The sequence below is a fragment of the Etheostoma cragini genome, chromosome 9, assembly GCF_013103735.1.
Source record: "Etheostoma cragini isolate CJK2018 chromosome 9, CSU_Ecrag_1.0, whole genome shotgun sequence".
Classification (NCBI taxonomy): Eukaryota; Metazoa; Chordata; class Actinopteri; order Perciformes; family Percidae; genus Etheostoma; species Etheostoma cragini.
This window is the reverse complement of record NC_048415.1, coordinates 1,910,160-1,930,070: the sequence shown is the minus strand read 5'-3', so window position 1 is coordinate 1,930,070 and position 19,911 is coordinate 1,910,160. Positions and strand designations below refer to the sequence as shown.

Sequence of the window (19,911 nt, the reverse complement as noted above, 5' to 3'; positions counted from 1 at the left end):
GTTCCAGCCCTTGTGCTTTGGCTTTTTGTTCTCCCCTGGCTTCCTGTGTTTCTTTGAGTTTTTTGGACTCTGTTGCAGCTTTGTTTTCGTCCAATAAACCCTTTTTGCCTTCCTACCCGCTACTCTGCGTTTGGGTCCTCTTTCCGCTCCCATAACAGTTAATGGTTCCTTGTTGTTGGTAAAGCGCTTTGAGTCGTCGTTTGGAGGGAGGAGATACTTGTTTTGGTGAAATATTTGCACCCTACAAAAGAAAAAACACAATATTACCTGAAGCAAATACTTTAACTTGAGCTATTGAAATTAGCTGGATACATTGTTAAATCTTGTCTGCTCTTACCAGCATCGCCATGTGTACTTCGTCCCCAGCAATCCCCCCAAAAGGGCCCAAAGTGTCCCAGCTAAAGAGTAAATGCCGTAACCATGTTCTTTGTACATTTTTCTAACCATTCCCCAAGTGAACTGAGCAGGCCTGCCTTGTTGCACGATCCAAGTCTTCTTCAAAACATGCCTCTTTTAGCAAATAGCTTTCTAGCTTTAAGTTTGTTGTTGTTTCCCGCAATGATCAGAGTCTGTTGTTACCCCAGACCAGTTCATAACTGGTTTTTAACACATCTGCCTTCACGCTCTGCTATCTAAAAAATGTTTTGGTATTGTTGTGGCTTCTCAGGTCAAACCTGTTCAGGTTGACACTGCCAAGTCCGTTTGCACGGAACTGATCCTAAGGATGAACTAAAGGAGTCAAAAAACTTGATCCTCCATGTTAAAATACTTGAATGTGAAATAGAAGAAAACATGTTTTTGCATGCTGTTGACTTGGTATGTATGGTCAGATGGTTTTGCACCTGCTGGCCAGTGGGGAGGGGGAGACTGTGACAGGCGTGCTGACCCCGAGACCCTGCCCACACACCCTGCCCCCGCTGCTGGATGAAGCCGGGGTGACTCTGGTGCCGTACCAGCTGATGGAGGACCGAGGCTGGGCGGTAGACCTGGATGAGCTGCACCGAGCTTTGAAGACTGCTAGGGGGTGCTGCGAGCCCAGAGCCATTTACATCAGCAACCCAGGAAACCCCACAGGTAAATAATATGGTAGAATTTCCAGAAACACCATTTTGTGGTTTGATGAGACAATAGCCTCGGGAAGGAACTTGTTTTGGTGGAACATGGGTACGTTCAAAGGGGGTTTTAGTCTTGCAAATGAAAATTCAGATTGGACAGATAGTCTAGCTAGCTGTCTGGATTTACCCTGCAGAGATCTGAGGACCAGGTAACCTGAGTCCTCAGAAATACACCCATCCAGTTTGAAATGCCAATACAAAGAGAGAAGAATATGAAGAACATTAGTCATAAGGAAAACCCATCTGTAATAAGTTGTTACAGCCAAATGTCCCTTATTACTACTAAAGGACATCTGTTTTAACCCAAACCTAATCTTTTTTTCTAATCCTAACCAGTAGTATGTTTTGAAAGTATGTGAATACACACAGTGGAAAAGTATTAACAGGATAAAAAAAAAACGACATGGGAGAATAACCTTGGTTAGAGGATTCTGTTGGAAAAACTCAACTATCACGTGTTCTTAGATTTGAGTAGGATGAATAAAGAGCCAAGAGTTCCAATGGAGAACTAAGGAGAGGTTTAATGAAACAGCATGATATAGATGATAAGACAATACGACACAAAACATGATGACCCTGCAGCTGAGAGCGGACCTGATCCATACTTTCCCCTGATGGAATGACATGAAACAGTCCTCAATATTTCTAAATCACACACATTTATCCCCTGCACCTGGGGGCGGTTACTTTTCACCTGGAGTATTCAAACCCATTCTCATTGGGCCGCTGTTGGCACGGTAACATGTTGAGCTCATCTTCGTTGTCCATCGAGGTAGGACATGGCTCTAAACTCTTAATTACCCAAAACAACATGATTGATTCCACACAATGCTCTTTGGCAAGTACAAATCTTTCATTAATTTTGGGGCGTCTTATTCAATTTTTAGCATTTGAAAACAAATTGAAGTGGTTCTGAAGTAGTATTGAGTAAAAGTTGACATATTCCAGTCTGATTATCATCAACATCCACTCCTTTAATTTTAGTCTCAATAATTCTTAATTTCTGCTTTCTAACGCAAACATTAGGTATAATTTCCTATAAATAAGATTTGTTGACTATAAATTCCAAAAATAACTGTAAAACTAAAGTTAATAAGTTAGTGTTAAACGTGAAAAGTGACAAACACTGGAAAAAAAAGCATCAAAAGTGTTGAAAAAAGGGACAAAAATGCAAGAAAACAAGTGTGGATTATTCAATTTTGACAGGAAGACAACACAAGGGATGACTCAACAGTTCTCACAGTTCTGGTTTGATTACTTTTTTTAATGTTAAAGCAACATACAGTAGCTCCGTTAACTGATCTTCTCACAATTATCTCCCATATTCACTGTCATTTGTCCTTTTAGGTCATGTGCAAGACAGGAAATCAATAGAGGAAGTGATTCGTTTCGCTGCAGCTGAAGGCCTCGTCCTGTTGGCTGAAGAGGTGATGTGGCATCTAAAAGTTCTTCTCATCAGTTTCTAGTCAAAATGTCCCTTTCTTTCATGTCCTCTTGAACCTTCCAGGTGTACCAGGACAGCGTGTATGGACAGGATAAAGAGTTTATTTCCTACAAGAGAGTCCTGTTTGAGATGGACAAAGAGTTCTCAGAGACAGTGGAGTTGGTCTCCTTCCACTCTATATCCAGCGCCTGCATGGGAGAGTGAGTATCACCCATGTTTCTTAATGAACATACCTTCCCTTCCCTCAGCTAAATGTGTGATTCACACTTAGGTGCTTGTTTTTTCACATTTCAAATTGCACTTTTGTTGTCCACGGAGGTTGGTTTTGGGAGTTTAAAAAAGGGTAGTTGTCACTTTATTCATCGTTTTCCCTACATTTTTGTTTTAGTAGTTTAGTTACTGGGCAGCTTTGTATTAGATAATTTTATACAGGTCCAACCGAATATGTTCTGTATTTGAACTGTGGCTACACACAAAATGTACGTTTTTTAATTATGGTGCAAAGTCTGTGTATTGAGCTGCCTGAACACTGTGTGTGAGAGATTTGGCTATAATTCTTGAGCTTTCTGAAAACCACCAAAGGCATCTAAATGTCAGGATAAAGTCAAAAGTGTTTTTTACATGTGTGTGTATGTATGTAAGTAAAATTAAATCTGGGTCCAATTTCAGTATACATCAAGAAAGAAAACCATCCTTCAGATTGGAATTTATGTGATACTATCTATGGCGTGTTGGTGTCACGATCCTGTTTTTAGACCGAAACCAAATTAGATGAAGTGACGTGTTTGGATGGGTACAGACACATTTTCTCAAGTTGACATGGCTGTTTGATGTGCAGAGACAATGGAGAAAATATAAAAATAAATAAATAAAACCTCTATGTATGTGTGGCCAGATAGCTCAGGGTGCACATATATAGAAGTTTACTGCTCAATGCAGCAGGTCGGGGTTTGACTACAACCTGCAGCGCTTTGCTGCATGTCACCCCCCCCCCCCCCCCCCCCCCCCCCGCACCACTTGATGTCTTCAGCTGTTAAGTCAAATAAAGGCCTAAAATGCCACACAAATAATCATTTCCCTATCTTAAGATGACAAACAATTCTTGAAATATTCAACAGCAAATACATTTTTAAAGAAATGTACGTGAATGCTCTTCATCATTATTATAGGGAAAGGTTTAAATGAGAATTTGTGTTTTCCATGCAATATCCCCCTGTTGCAACTAAAGCATGGTTAATGGTTCTGTTTTAATTAATTTGGTTAAGTTTAAAGGATTGTAGTTTGTCTTGTATATTAAGAAAGTCAACATGACACGAGACTGCTTTTTCTCACTTGAAAATATTTAACCAAACCACAATCCTTCCCTATAGGAGCCAAACCAAACCTGGTGAAACTACTGGAGGATACAAACATATGTTGCTAGTGAATCAAATAAACATGGTTATGTAGATGTTAAAAATAATAACGTTCAGCCTAAGAAGAGACATTGTACTCCGTGCTCACCCTGTGTTTAGGGCTGGTCTGAGAGGAGGATATATGGAGGTAGTTAACATGGACCCAGCAGTGCAGAAGTATTTGAGAAGTATGCAGGACTCTTCCAGCCCTCCCGTTTTACCACAGCTTGCTCTGGAGGTCATGGTCAACCCACCCAAACCTGGACAACCTTCTTATAAAACCTACTCACAGGTAGGAGGAAATCTACATTTCATCCAGAAGGAATACCGACAAGCACAGTCTCTTACAGAATAAAAAATGTAACATGAGTGCACTACGTTAACAACCCTAAACATTGTTGTGCCAACACTGAACAGACTAGAATTGAATTTTGTTGTCAATGCATACTTGTGTACAACACAATTCCCTGTACCGTACTTGGATATAAAAGTACTTAACGAAAGAATCACACAACATACTCTAACATACTCGTGCACAGCCATCCTGTTAAATAAATATATTTGATTCAATTTTATTTACAGTATCAATTCATAACAAAAGTCATCTCAAGACCTACTCAGAGTAGGACTAGACCCAAGGACCAGACAGTTCTAGTAGTTCCCTCCAGACCAAGCAACAGACACTGTGACACTATGTGGAAAGTTACAACAAAACCATCGTAAGGGGAGTTTCAGTTCCAGAGGAAGACAACTACAGCAGCTTTTGTGCTTTTTTTTTTATCCAGCGTTTGTTCTTTTTTCTCAAAGGAGATCCTTCACTCTCAGACAACTCTGTCCCAGAATGCTCAGCGTGCATGTGAGTTCCTCAATGATTTACCAGGGATGAACTGCCAACCGGGGATGGGGGGAGTCTTTCTTTATCCCTGTGTGCATTTACAACCTCAGATGATAGAGGAGGCCAAGGTGAGAAACCCTCTCCACTGGATCTTAAGTCCTCAGGTTTTACCACAGATTATGTCTGTAGTGCTTTTAGTTTCAGTTATTAATATTTAACTGATGCTTTGTTTACATCCATGATTTTTGTAAACCAAAAGGAAAATGTGACCAGTACTTCCTCCCGGGCCTACTGAGAAACACACAAAATGTGAATGTATGTGCCATTTATAAAGTCAACATCATAATTGCATCTTAAATATTTTCAAATGTGACTAGTTACTAGAACAGAAGTCAAACAGGCAATGTAACGTTGTGCATATCTCATAACTCTCATATTATGCACGTTAGCTTAAATTTGAGTAGTGATTTGAACAACAATTCATAACTCCTATGGCGTCATTTTGATGCTACCGAGCCATCATCCGCCGTTAGCATTCCATTGACTGCCATTCATTATGGCGCCACTTTGACAGTGAATAACTTTACATTTAAAGCATTAAAAGCCTGTGACGATGTTAATGTTAACTAGCATGTTAGTTAGCCGTAATTAGCCTGTGTCTATGTTATCTTCCTACCGCTCCGTCTCTGCTGATTGGGAATGATTGAGATTTCTCTTGCACAGCTACCAGAAGACTTACAACTTTCAGACACATTGCTACCGTTACATCTACATCGTCAAACTCAGTTGGAGGCTGCAGTAATGCTCAGCAACACCGGAAAAGAGCTTCAATTAGCCTTGATTGGTCTCCTTCCAGAGCAACGGGATCTGTTGGTCCATTTCTTTAACTGTCTGATTTGAACAGCGCACTGTTATCCATTCCAGATGTTAGGCGTAAAGGCAGATGTGCTTTATTGCCAGAGGTTACTGGAGGAGGAAGGTGTGTGTTTGGGAGCCGGCTGTGAGAATGGACATGAAGATCCAAACTACCACATCAGGTAAGAAAAACAGCTGCAAATGTGTGTGATTTGAGTTTTATACCCTAAAGCGTGAGGACACTCTTGGTAATAGAACACAGACAGGTTTTGGCAAAATCAGGATATATTAAAGACTGAGGACATTTTTTGGTACCAGAGGACACTTCTGGGGTACGTCCCAGGTTCTAAAGTTGCATCCATGTTTCCTCCACTTGCTTCTCTTTCTCATGTCTTAGTCCGGTTCAAGAGCCTTTGGTGCATTTGATCCATTTCTACTTTAATTATTTTTTTCTTGTGTGTTGAATCAAGGTTGTAGATAAAACAATGAACGTGAGAAAGGACAGAGTGTGTTTGTTTTCAGACACTTCAAGAAGACTCGATTTAAATCCAAAAGAAACACAACCCTAAAATGAAGACGTAACTGTTCTGAGCCTTTTAAATTGAGTTTTCGTGGCTTAGTTGCACTGTGACACCTGTCAAACACTAGCTAACTCATCACTAACAAGATCACAGTTGTAGGCCTAATCGTCATTAGTTCTGCTTTATGCAAAGCTGGGCCCATGGTTACTGCATGTGTTAATGCTGGGTTTCGTGTGCCTGTCTCCCCTCGCAGGCTGTGTGTTCTGGCTCCTCCTGCCACCCTGGAGGAGATCTTGGCACGACTATGCTCTTTCCACCTGCGCCTGCTGGACACATTTCCCTGACCGAAGTGTCAAGGACACCAAAGCGTTTTTTGTTTCACACGTTTTTCTCCCAAAATGAATACTAGTTAAAGTTAAAAAATAGATACTGTATGATAACTTGTGAAATACAAGGTGTAAGCCATCGAGTTATTGGTTTGCTCGCCTCAGTAAATAACAAAGTAAAGGTTCAACACAAACAGTCAATAAAGGATCTTTAAATTATTAATGAGGTTTCATTTGATTTGACTTACTTGGATGCTTGAAAATAGACTGAAAGCTGACAAATGTCTTGCCTAAAAATCCTGCATTTAAAACTTCACTTTTTTTCAAACTGGACCTACAACTATATGTTTTTGTGTCTAAGTGACTGATGGGAACAACAATCTTTGACATTGGTCCAGTGTTAAGAGAGATCGCTGCGTGAAAACAATGTAAGTTAATGGGGCAATTGTGCAGCTTGTATTCAAAATCAGTCCAACATTTAGTTATATTTCTGTGCATACATGCTTGTTTGTTTTTGGCTCTGGAGGGGTTATGTAAGGGGGTTAAACAGATGCAGCAGGCAACATAGATTCCCAAGTGAAAGACTGCAGTGTGTGTGTGTGTGTGTGTGTGTATGTGTGTGTGTGTGTGTGTGTGTGTGTGTACTGTTCAAATTAGAGGGTATAAAAGCCATACCACACACTCGGACAGTCAACTCTGAGGAATCATGATGAAAGCGGCCCTTGTCCTGCTTTTTGCTGCCTGTGGTGAGTCTAATCCATCTGGTTTAAAGAAGGGATTCTCTACCTCCAGCAAGGTTACAGTTAAAGGATTAATCTGGAGTTATTCTATATCTCATTTATTATCAACACATCCCAATGAAAAGACCAACAAAAGGTCTGTGGCACTAAGCCTCAAGCTCGTTGGTTCCTCCTAAAGAGTAAAATTCTAAAATAAATTTGTATGAGAAAAGGCTCTGTAATGCCTTAAACCGCTGGCCACTGTACACTTCAGCCAGGTCCTACTCAAGCAGGAGGAGAAGGTGCATTTGTGTGGCTCTATTTTCAGTGGCGGGTTAGTCGGTATGAGTTTCTGTGAGTTTTTGGCAGGATTTTGTGTGTGTGTGTCAAAAAAAGCCCCATGTCATGTGTGAATTCTGTCCTCTCTCCCTTTAATCCAGCAGTTAGTTGTAGCGTCAAGTGTTTTTGTGATCTTACAGATGTTTGATCTCTGCCCAAAATATAATATTCATAAACCGCACTGGACTGCCGAAGCCGGGATTCGCCTCGTGCAAACATTTCAATTATTCCAGACATCTTTCAGACTTTAAATGTACAACTTAATGCTGCAATTAAAAATTCGGTTTTTTAAGTTTGTGTAGGAAAAGCAACCCAGTGGTGAGGTTAAATGTTAAAAGTGTCCCAATGGGTCCCAACGTGTCCCAACCTCTCCCAACGGGACCTAACCTGTCCAAATGGGACCCAGCCTGTCCCAATGGGGCCCAGCCATTTTAACCCCCTGTTCTCTCTGTGGCCCAGCTCACGGGTGTGGCACACCCACCTATCAGCCCTCTGTGAGCCGTGTTGTGAACGGGGAAGATGCACGACCCTACAGCTGGCCCTGGCAGGTAAGTTCATACAGATCCTCAGGTGATATGGGTGGTGTGCACCGTGGGGTGTTAAATAAATGCCAACTGCTACACATTTTACTCTATCACATCCTTTAAAGTAGCTATCGCTTCATGTCTGATTGTTACTGATAAACGAGAAGGTCTGATACATGTATGGTAATACTTTAGTTTTCAGCAAGGCCAAACACTCAATTAAAGATTCCCTAAACTGTTCTTGGGTACCGCATTTGAGTAGATGGGTTTAATTAAGCTTGCGTTAGTTCATGTAGGACAAGGAGGTCATACACCCGCTAATTGAATTATCATTGACACACACCAATCACAGCCATTTCACATCATGTTAATTCTGACTTCCTCCTCACTCATCCCTGCCACACTGACCAAATGTCAACCAAATTGTCCTAATAAAAGGTGGCTACCCTGAACCATATTGAGTTTATTTGCAAAACATCTAAAAGATGACATGTACGTTTTGCAATGTAACACTGACTGAGACTGCTGGGCTGTTTTCAGATCAATTTGAGAAATACCTGGAGTTTTTCACATTTTATCGTGTCATGCAGTGTGGGCACTGGTCTGGTCTTGGTCTGGGCTCGGTCTCAACCCTTCAAAAATCTTGGTCTTGTCTCTGTCTCGATACATTTTGGTCTTGATGATGACTTGGTCCTGGTTTAGACTGTGCCCCTCCACTGGTTACTACATGCCTTAGAGCTGCATGACTCTGCTGCTCTCGTCACAGATCTCTCTGCAGTATCTCAGCGGCTCCACCTACCACCACACCTGTGGAGGCACTCTGCTCGCCCCCAACTGGGTCATGACTGCCGGTCACTGCATCGGGTGGGTGACAGTTTACTCTCACTCCGTGTTTAATCTCATGATGTTGGATGAGGGTTTCATCTAAAGCCTGTTCTGTATTTACACACTAGATCTCGTACCTACCGCGTGGTGCTGGGCGACTACGACCTCACCAAAGAGGAGGGCTACGAGCAGATCAGAGGCGTAGAGACAATCGTGGTCCACCCTGGATGGAACAGTAACTGTCTGTCCTGTGGGTATGTGGATACACAGTAATAAGTCTTTTGATTCAAATTGAAAAATATTTTAGACTGGGACTAAGACATTTTTAAATTGTAAGGATTGATTTATTTTTTCTGGCCACTTGGCAGCAGATGCAATCTTGGATTTGTGCTTATTACAGTTTTGGTTATCTGCAGATTAAGTTTGACCAGAAGTAATGTAACTTATTAGACTCACGTTGCCGGACCTATCTCCACAGTGTTGTGGAAGAAGGTCCGGCTGAACCATTAATACATTCTGGGGTAGGAGAAATAAATACTTTGGGTGGTTTGAGAAGGTCTGATACATTTATGGTAATACTTTAGTTTTCGGCAATGCCAAACACTCAATTAAAGAATCCCAAAATTGTTCTTTGGTACAGGATTTGAGTAGTAACCACAGTAGTAGAACCATATAGTAGAACCATAAATACATTCTAGGGTAGGAGAAATAAAAGCTTTGGGTGCTGCTGACTGTCTACCGTTGACCCAGAGTAGAAACTTATTAAGGAGTTAATGTAACACACTTCCCTGTCCTCTCAAAGAAAGGATCTAAAATGTTTAGTTGATGATCATATTCATTATGACATTCTTTCCATGAGATGTCTCTGTGTGTTTCAACATGATTTTATGTTGTTCAGTAACGACATTGCGATGATCAAACTGGCGTCCCCTGCCGTTGTGAATGACGAGGTGCAGCCGTCCTGCGTCCCACCGAGCGGAGAGATCGCTCCTCACAACGACCCCTGCTACATCACCGGCTGGGGAAGGCTCTACAGTGAGTGTTTGCATGTCCCAACACACTGATGTTGATGTATTACCATCCCAATGTGACCGGGCTGTGTTTTACTGTAGTCTAAATTATAGCATGTGTGTGTATATCAGGCATGTGTGTTCTAAGAACAGTGAAAAAAAGTTGTAATTTCCCCCCTGAGGATCAATAAAGCATTCATTAATATTGTTTAGTTCAACATAATTTACTACGTGGTGGGGATTTTTTTTTAAAAGCAACTAATTTTCATAAAACCTCTATCTTATCTAATAGTAATTATCATATTAACTAAATAAAAATGAAACTGTACTTTACTTTTCTTTCCCACAGTATGCATACATTCCACCACAACATGTTCATCCCCTAAGCAGCTGTCATTAGAAACATTACAATACATATTTTATACATCATGTTGATTATATTAGAGAGGAATGATCTTAATTTCATTTACTCATGCTTTGGGGTTTCTATTAGAAGACGTGGACATGCTTTAATCTTCAAAGTGTTCCACATTTTCTCATTCTGTATTATTCTCATGCAACATTCCTGTATTCACCCTCTGCATGGCACGCTCCGTTTTAGCACCGGTCTCTTTAAGCCCCCATCCTGAAAAAGCCCAGTCTGCTCTGATTGGTCAGTGTTTTGCTGTCTTCTTCATCTGTCCTCTCAAAGTCTCTGCAACCGGGGAATGACTGTAATATATATATATATATATATATATATATATATATATATATATATATATATATATATATATATATATATATATATATATATATATATATATATATATATATATATATATATATATATATATATATATATATAGTATTGCAGTGACATCACAACGTTACATAAGGCCTGACGGCTCGTTTAAAGGCACAGTTTCTGAACACAGGCTGTGTGCATTTCTCCTTGGGTTAAGACATTTCCTTCTTATGAAGGACCTTAAACCTGCTTTATGATAAAAAAGACATGAAAGTCTTACTTTTCACAATTTGGGACCTTTAAAGGAATAGTGATACTGATACATGGATGGATGAATAGATAGATAGATAGATGGGATCTCTGTCCCCAAGCAGTTACATAAATTCTCCTTCAACAAGACTCATTAACCCTTGTTTTGTCTTCCCTTTTGTTATTTTTAGCTTTTTCTTACATTTTTGTCCATTTTTTCAACACTTAAAAAAAACATTTGTCACTTTTTTTATGTTTAACACTACGTAAGACTAACTTATTAACTTTAGTGTTACAGTTATTTTTTGGGGAATTTATGATCAATAAACTTAATTTATAGGAAATTATACCTAATGTTTGAGTTAAAAAAGCAGAAATTAGGAATTATTTAGACAAATTAATGGAAAGTATTAGGATGGATAATCACAGACTGGAATATGTCAACTTTTACTCAATACTATTTCAAAAACACTTAGATTATTTTCCCCAAATGCTATAAAATTGAACACAACACCCCAAAATTAATGAAAGTAGAGATTTGAACTTGCCAAAAAGCGTTGTGAGGAATCAATCGTATTATTTTGGGATATTAAAAAGAACATTGATGTAGCAAAATATTTTAATTTCACCGGAGGACAACATGAAGGTTAAAAACACACACAAACACACACACACACACATCTAGAACAATGCTACAATAATGACAAAAGTCCTGATGACGTCTGGATGACTTTCATCTTAGAGAGAGTTACTTTAACTGCAGAACTATGGAAAAGTCAAAGGCTGTGAAAAGAATATTTTTCTATTTATTTGTACTCGTGTATGAATATTGGTTGGTATTTAGTTTGCCCTTCTTGCAGGTGGTGGTCCCATCGCCTCCAAGCTGCAGCAGGCCCTCCTTCCTGTGGTCGGCCACAGCGTGTGCAGCAGCAGCGGCTGGTGGGGCAGCAGCGTGAAGCCCACCATGATCTGCGGCGGCGGAGACATCCGCTCTGGCTGCCATGTACGCTCCGCTCCCTTCCCTTAAAAAGCTTCCAGGCACACGGTCCAAAAGGGTTGTAAAAGAGTTGTTTTAATTGATCATAGGTGTGTTTTTGGTGTAACATGCAATCAAGCAGTCAGTGTCATCTCCTGTTGCCTTTAAAAGCCAGGTGCGTTTGTACCTTGGGACATTGCGTATGTGATGGAGGATGTGCGGAGCAGGAAGGAGAGATTTTCAGGAGAAGAAAGTGATCTGCTCGTGTGAGAAGTGAAAGCGTACGAGCAGATCATGTCATAACAATCATACTGTAACATGTTTCTTTTTAATCTTTTGCATGTTTGTGTGCTGGTGCGCGTCCCTGTTTGTGCAAAAGCATAGTGTGTGTGTAACAAGCGTAGTGTGTGTAAAGCCATGCACCAGCCTATTATTAAAACAATCAGATGTTGGTCAGTGGGCCGTTAACTTCCCGCTGCCTCAAGATAGCAAAACGCCAAGAATGCACCTGAACACACCTCCCTGTGAGACCAGCACGCCCATGTGCGCAATGATGCACGCAGGGTGAACTGCACAGGTTGCGAGATCGGCCCCACATTTAAATAACTACAGGTTCACCCTGTGTCCGTCTGTTGCCTTCACTTGTCTGTCTCTGCAGGGGGATTCAGGAGGCCCTCTGAACTGCAAAGGGGCCGATGGCAGGTGGTACGTGCAGGGCGTGACCAGCTTTGTCTCCTCTCGGGGATGCAACACCCCCATGAAGCCCACAGTGTTCACTCGCTCCTCTTCCTTCACCAAGTGGATCAGCGACGTGAGTTTCCTTTAGTCCAGATGGGCCACAAAGTAAAGACAAGACAACATAAAAAGTGTTCAATACTGTTTGGAGAGACTGAAAGAACAGTCTGCTCATATGGGCTGCAGAGGCAATCTGTGTATTTGCTATAGTTTAATGTGTCTTTTCAGTATTTCTCACTTCTTTTTTTGTATCCTCCAGACGATGCTGCAGTACTGAAGACCCGGAGCCCTTCAATAAACCCATTTAATCTACTACTGAATGTCTGTTGTGCTGCATAATGATGAACACAATGCAAAAGTCCCGAGACATATAATGTAAAATAAAGTAAACATCAGAAATTCATAGAATAACAACTACTTTTGGAATATCTGTACAGGTTTTTGCAGAAATATTGACTAGGGCATGTGCAAATGTTCACAATATGAAGTACAAAGAAGAGAAGAATGCTTTCATTTGGGTGGATCGTAAATACGTGCTTTAGTATGACACATACTGTTATGTCAGTACAGTATGCAGACTAATGAATGTGCTGCATTCTCACAAAATGTAATGCACAAAATGGAGGAGCTGCTCACAGCAGGACAAAAACAAAGAATCCGCTCTATGAACATCTCAAAAGACAAAGAATAATTCCCACTGCTCATCACTCACAATTATTAAAATTGTTCATGCTACAGAAGTCTGGTAAGCTCACTTATTTCTAAGTCCACAGGGAGGCCTTTAGGGTGGATGGGTGGCTGAAACGACACCGGCACCTCACGGTGCTCCGTACCTGGTTTCTAGTCACCTTTTTTTGGCTAAATTTAACTTTAAAGATTGCTATAATTAACTGTCCTGTGACCATTCGTCACGTCCACATGAGGGTTGAACGTGAATATTTTCTAGTTTCTTCTCTCCTCTGACAGTAAACTGAATATCGTTGATAAGACACTCTAAAAATGAATGAAAGTAGGGATTTGTACATGCCAAAGAATTAATGTTATTTTGGGAAATTACAATTGGGTAGGTAAAAAGAACATCGATATAAGAAAACGGGCCATATTTGACCCAAAGACCACATGAGGATTAAACTATTTTTTCCTATATAGTATATAGTAAGCCTTAAAGACCAGATCAGTGTCTCTCCCCTTTATCTCAACAGCACAGCATCCTGCCTGTCCTTTCAGCAGGTGACCACGAGGTGTCAGCGTTGGCTTCTGCTGTCGATGAGCAGATGTGACTGAAGGCCACTGGTTTGGTTTGCTGATCAGAGAGGAGGAGGCAACACTCATATAGACACGAACATAAGGTCTCTTTACATTTACATCTCTTTTTTTGGCGGGTTGCAACCATAAAATGACCTTGAACTTAATCGTGATTTATTTTTTATTTGGCAAATGACGTTTCAAATGAAATTTCACTGTTTCCATGAGGCATTTCTCATTTGATATCCCTTAATTCGGATAGAAACGTGTGGATGGAAACATAGCTAGTGATGCTCTTTTTGCTCTGTGCGTCCAGCAGCATTGATAGGGGACATTTGTGAACCTTTTTCTTAAAAATTCAAGTAAAGTCTGTTGCACAGGATGTGATTTTGTACTATACATTGAAATCCACAACAAGTAGAAGAGCCTTTTTTAAATAACAAAAAAGCTTTCTGTCTCCCGACACACAGAGCTAAATCTGACTGGAAGAACAATTAGCTCTATATTTAGGCATGGCAGTAATTAGCTCCATTGCAAAACATCTGTGTATCCCTGACAACAAGACACTGAGGGGTAGTGTAGACTAGTTACGAAAATGAAAGATGAAGGATGGGTGACAAAAAACTAAAAAAACTCTTTTTAAAATGACAAGGTTGAACAATAGTTTAAGTATAATATTACAACTGCTTCCCAAATCTTCAGCATTAATTTCAGCTTTGAACAATGTGTAGACCATCTGTCTTCTCTGTCATTAAGTATCTAACATGTGTGTAATGGAGTTCATCTAATGATTTCTTTACAAAATGTCTCAGTGAAACATTTTTCATGGATGGATGGGTATTTTTGGCCTGGGGAGCAGTCTCAGCCCCGAGGCCTTTTGAGAATTTATTTCAGATTTTAACCATTTTGTCCCTTATTGTGGATGTGTGGTTTTCTTACAGGAGACCTGAAACTGCTTCACACGTACAGAATTAGTTTCTATGTCGTTTGCGGTGAGAACCTTTTGGAGGAAATTTGCCTTGAACTTCTCTTGTTTGAGCCCGTGTTGCTGTGTAACTGAGCCATCGTCTGGATGCCCCTTTTAATTTGTCCTTGTGTTCTTTCTCTGCTTTCTCAAATGCAATTAGATCCTCTTTTTAATCCAATCTCCACCACCGATTGTCTGCATCTTTGTACGGCCATCTGCCTGCTGACCTGCCTGCCTGCCTGGATTTCCACACTGCAGACATGATGGCAGCTAACACACACGCACACACATATACACACACACACATACACACAGAGCAGCAGATGTGATGCTCCTCACTGTAAACACGGTGTATAAGAACAAGCCATCAGCCGTTGCTGAGTGTGCAGGAGCAAACTAGACGTGCTGTTGGAGAAGAGGAGTGTTCCTCCATCAAGGAGTTACAGCGGGAACTCGCAAGCTGTCGTGATGCTCACCATGGCAACCCAACAGGACAGGCTGCTTGTTTTCATTCTCCTCATCTCTCTATTATTTCCTACACCGATTGTTTGTCATTTTTTTGTGTCTGTGCTTCACAACACCAACATGTTGCAGAAAAAATAACATCCTAAAATCACCTTAACCCTTGTGTTGTCTTCCCCGTCGACCAGGCAACTATTTGTATTCAATTTTTTGCTTCAAAATTTAAAACATGAAAACTTTTTTTTCAACGTTTTGGTCGTTGTTTTCAACACTTTTATTGCTTTCCGGCATGTTTTTTCTCTCCACCTTTTTTTATCGTTTTTGCCACTTTTTCTGTAACGTTTTTGAAGCTTTCTCCCACATCTGTCACTCTTTCCAACGTTCTTTTACCATTTTCTTTTTCAAATGCTAGACAATTGAATGCAACAACCAAATTCAATGAAAGTAGTGAACTGATAATATGTGTAACTTGTGAAGGGCGTTGTATGGAACTATCTACATTATTTCTTTTGACAATTTGGCTGCAAGAAACACAGATTTCTGATATAGAAACTTGTTGAAAGAGGGTCAAATTTGCCCCGAGGACAACAGGAGGGATAAAAACATAAAAACGTAAGATCAACGAAGCATCTAAGGGCATAAAGGAAGGACGCATATGACTGGACATACAACACGACATCTTAAAAAAATGACTAATAATTACAGCCCAAAGTGCAACCATTTATTGAACTTTGCTCAGTAGTGCTGAGATTTAGAAGTTCAACAGCTTGATGGAGGCTGGTAAAAATAACTTGAGTGTGTTTGTTTTACATCTCGGCACATGGAATATTCTCCCTGATGGCAGATGTTCATGTTCAGGAAAGAGAGGGTGTTCAGCGTCTCCAGATATTGTTTTCCACTTGTCTTCTGACAGCTTGCTCGTACACGCTCTGTTTAGGCTCAGACTCAGAAGCATTGATGCAGAGTGTCTCAGCTCTCACCCAGCTTCACATGTACGACACTGCAGGGATAGACCTCTACCAGAGCTTACTCTATGTCTGTAATACATCTTTTATTGGACTTCATTCAAGGTTTTTGTCTTGAATTTCATACTCACTTTTTCGTCGTATGCAGGTTGTATGGAGACCAGAAACCAACACAACGCATTCAACGTTTATCCCAAATTCTTTTGCTCAGGTGGAAAAAAAAGAGTTTTGACTTTTCCGTTAAGCTTTTACAGATTCAGACAGTTTCAAATAGTTATTCCAGATTGACATATGAGATTTTACTTCCGTGTTATTCTTTTTTTTCTTGCATTGAATGTGTTTATGGAATACCAAGTAGGAAGAAAGGTAAAGAGGCAGTTAAGGAGGCAATGCATTGCATGAGCATGGCAGTGGAAACAGTCAGTAATGGGAAAATGAATAAAAAACAGCCTCTGGGTCTTAGGCCAGGTCTTTGGTTACAACATTTGCACATTCAGTCAGGTTGGGTCTTTAAGTAAGAAAACCCCAAAAGAAATAATTTTTCTGTTCCTTCTGTTCTTTTGGACTTGTCCCCCTCCCCTCTGTGATTTGGGTCAAACAGCTAAAAACACATTATATGGGCCAAAGACAAATGCTTTAACCCTCATGTTGTCCTTCGGTCAAATTTGACCCGTTTTCAGTTAATTTTTTTTGTCGCAAAAAATGGGCCTTCGAAATGAGCGTGAAAATGTCAACATTAAAAATATCAAAAACCTTTGGGAAAAACATCAAAAAAACATCCACAACATTGAAAAAGTGACCAAAATGTTGGAAAAGCAATGATAATGTTAAAAAAGTGACCAAAATGTGTTTTTTTTTTCATGGTGGGCGGGAAGGCAACACAAGGGTTAACAGTGTCCTGGCTGGGTTTCGGTCTCAGTAATGAATTCTAATTGGGGACCCTGAGGTTAGGAGTCACTGCTCTAAAGTGCTCTTACTGATGTAATACTCCGTTAAACTGCAGCTGCCTCTTTACAAACTCTGCCTCAACAGACACTTGGTGATGTGAACAACTTGGAGAATCAGTTGGAGAAGTGAATAAAGCAACATCTCAAACCTCCTTCTGCTTCCTTTCTTAGACTGACACATGTTTTTTTTGCATTAAACTCTTCAGAAACAACAGTTTTCTTTGGATTAGGATGGCACCTAAATCATGGTTGCAGCTGTCGCGGTGGTCCTGCTCCGTGCCCTGCCACACCCTGCTGCACCCTGCAGTGCCCTGCTACACCCAGCTGCACCCTGCTGCACCCTGCAGTGCCCTGCTACACCCAGCTGCTACCCTGCTGCACCCTGCAGTGCCCTGCTACACCCAGCTGCTACCCTGCTGCACCCTGCACTGCCCTGCTACACCCAGCTGCTACCCTGCTGCACCCTGCAGTGCTGCAGACGTTATAAGACGCTAAAGGGGACTGTAAGCATCAATAACAACAACAAAGGCACCTGACCAAGTATTTAATGAGTAGGGAGTGAGAATGGGTTGGTTCACACTGGCACACACATGCCCAGTGTATGTGAGTGGTCATGTGATGTGTGTTGTCAGACATGTTACTGTGGAAGGAGTTTTTGTCTCAAAACGCTGCCTAAAAATGAGGAGACAATATTTATGTTTATAGGATAGTGGGAATTGTCTGTCTCTGTCTGTTGATAAAACAAACTATGAACAGGAGCTCGTAAAGCTTGCTGAGCAGGTGCATAAACAGCTGCTTAGAAGGTCTGACATGCCACTGGACTCGAGAAACCGCCTCGAGTTGGAAGGATGCTAGTGAGTCTCTATAAGTGTTGCCATGGATACGGTCTCTGAGGGCTTTACTATGTTATCACGCTCCAACAACATGTTATTGCTGTGAAAGACATTTAGGACACAGTTATTATGTGTGATTGTGGAATAAATGTATTTGTTTTCTTGCAGTGTGGCATTAAAACGCACAAACGTAAGACAATACACACACACGCACACACACACACACACACACACACACACACACACACACACACACACACACACACACACACACACACCTACACCTCTTTTCCTTTTCCAGCTCGGTGTGTCCTAAATAGCTTGGCTGTAGCTGCTGGATGCCAGCAGGTGGTGGAAGGTGTTGCTGGGGGGGTGAGAGGTGCCGGCTGTCGGGCGGCAGGGGGGGGTTGATGGGGTTTTGGCAGGTACAGCTGCCCCTGTAGGCTCCATGGAGATGAGTGACAGTGAAAAAGGAGCACCTTGGAAACTGGGTTCAGGGGTAAGACAGTTAGCATGTTGTTCACAACGCCAGCGGGAATACATAATCTTATTACTGTCAGAGGAAGCAGAGAAACACATCCGCAGATGGCTGTGGGCTTTAGCATTGAATTTCTGTCTGAGGTCCAGGACTGCTTATTGTTTCAAAGAGTCTAGTGAGACTGTTTCTTTCACATGTCCGGTTGGTTAAAAACAGCTAAATACACATTTTAAAAGAAACAATGTCTTTATTATTCATTTCACTGCCTTTAAGGTATATGCTTGAAGTAATAATCTGGAAGATTTTTAATTTAAATGAATGTTTATATTTAGCACTGAATGAGGTAATACAATGGGGATCGATCTTATGGCCCACTGATGAAAGCCCTTGCATTTGTAGTGTTATAAACTGGGCGACCATGGGCGAGTTCAGACTCTTTTTAAGTGGGCTCAAACCTCGGGATCCCCCAGTTGGAGTTCGTTAATGTGGCTTAGGAAAGCGAAGTTCAAGGTCCTCCGGCCCCAGAAAAGTGGACAAAGGTGGATGAATGGATGAATAGATGCTGCTAACTTCTGTACTAAATGTTGTGCAAAATACGATGTCGTTACATGTGTCCTTTACTTTTATTTTCAAACAGGTCACACATCCCGATCCACTGGGGGAAAGTCCTGTGTTTGTTTGACCATCCAACAGCCCAACCCGCCTTCTCATGCAGAATACAGCGCTCCTAACACGTCACATTGTATATTGCTCCTGTAATAATTGCAGGAGGCCTTTAGAGGGCGCCACCACTATAAACAACCCTCTGCAACCGAAAAGATCGGACACGAGCAAAAACGCCACCTCTGATTCATATTTCAATCATTTAATAACCATAAAAGACAGAAACTTACCGATTTTTGCAGCTAAAAGCTAATGAGCTAGCAGTCACGGAGGTCTCTAAAACCACAATCTTTCCCTAACCTTTACCGAGTATTTTAGTGTTTCGGTAGCCTGGCCTCTACCAGTCGTCAAGAAATGTAGCTCTTCCTGGATTAAAAAAAGGCTAATCCAGGTACAAAGTAAATACATGCATATTGATGGTGACAGTCCGAGCGTCTCAGGGCAAAAGCAGAAAGCGTGGTCTTGTTTCTGTCCAGATGAGTCCATGACAGCTAGTTTTTGTGGTGCTAGCAGCCTTAAATGTTTTCTCACATGGTTCATCCTCAGCTCCCCCTGAACACAAGTAGTCTCTGTTTGCCTCTCAGCTTTGTCTCTCCTCCTCGTCTCTGTGGCTTCTCTCCTTAGTGAAATGGTGTCTCTTTCACATAATGTCTCCCTGGGGATGTTTTAGGCTTCATACATTTCCACCTCATTTACTTTGTGCCAGCCCGGGGACTATGACTGCTCACTGTGTGTGTGTGTGTGTGTGTGTGTGTGT

General features: G+C 41.1%; 2 protein-coding genes and 1 long non-coding RNA gene across 3 annotated transcripts in view; all 3 read left to right on the top strand.

Moving 5' to 3' along the window:
* Positions 1–6,571, top strand: part of LOC117949917 (alanine aminotransferase 2-like) — a 10,226-nt gene extending 3,655 nt beyond the window's left edge. Inside the window, exons 5-11 of the mRNA XM_034880517.1 lie at positions 831–1,074; positions 2,463–2,542; positions 2,623–2,759; positions 4,074–4,245; positions 4,761–4,916; positions 5,713–5,825; positions 6,418–6,571. Of these exons, the coding sequence (XP_034736408.1) occupies positions 831–1,074; positions 2,463–2,542; positions 2,623–2,759; positions 4,074–4,245; positions 4,761–4,916; positions 5,713–5,825; positions 6,418–6,508 (993 nt within the window). The 3' untranslated portion in view covers positions 6,509–6,571. The remainder of the gene's footprint in view (positions 1–830; positions 1,075–2,462; positions 2,543–2,622; positions 2,760–4,073; positions 4,246–4,760; positions 4,917–5,712; positions 5,826–6,417) is intronic.
* A 250-nt stretch (positions 6,572–6,821) lies between these two features.
* On the top strand, positions 6,822–18,589 carry LOC117949943. The gene is made up of 3 exons (XR_004657770.1): positions 6,822–6,907; positions 16,606–16,610; positions 18,576–18,589. It is a non-coding gene; the product is annotated as an uncharacterized LOC117949943 (long non-coding RNA).
* LOC117949925 (proproteinase E-like) lies at positions 7,096–12,952 on the top strand. The gene is made up of 8 exons (XM_034880526.1): positions 7,096–7,236; positions 8,008–8,096; positions 8,839–8,936; positions 9,026–9,151; positions 9,796–9,932; positions 11,744–11,886; positions 12,518–12,670; positions 12,854–12,952. Exons 1-8 carry the CDS (start codon positions 7,197–7,199, stop codon positions 12,869–12,871), a joined length of 804 nt encoding a protein of 267 aa, XP_034736417.1. The 5' UTR covers positions 7,096–7,196; the 3' UTR covers positions 12,872–12,952.
* Positions 18,590–19,911: the final 1,322 nt, after the last annotated feature.

Excerpts from the sequence above, each read along its gene's own strand:
- LOC117949925 (XM_034880526.1), top strand. The coding sequence starts at position 7,197 with ATGATGAAAGCGGCCCTTGTCCTGCTTTTTGCTGCCTGTG. Across the intron at positions 7,237-8,007 it reads CCTGCTTTTTGCTGCCTGTG|CTCACGGGTGTGGCACACCC; the intron begins GTGAGTCTAATC and ends TCTGTGGCCCAG. Across the intron at positions 9,152-9,795 it reads AGTAACTGTCTGTCCTGTGG|TAACGACATTGCGATGATCA; the intron begins GTATGTGGATAC and ends TATGTTGTTCAG.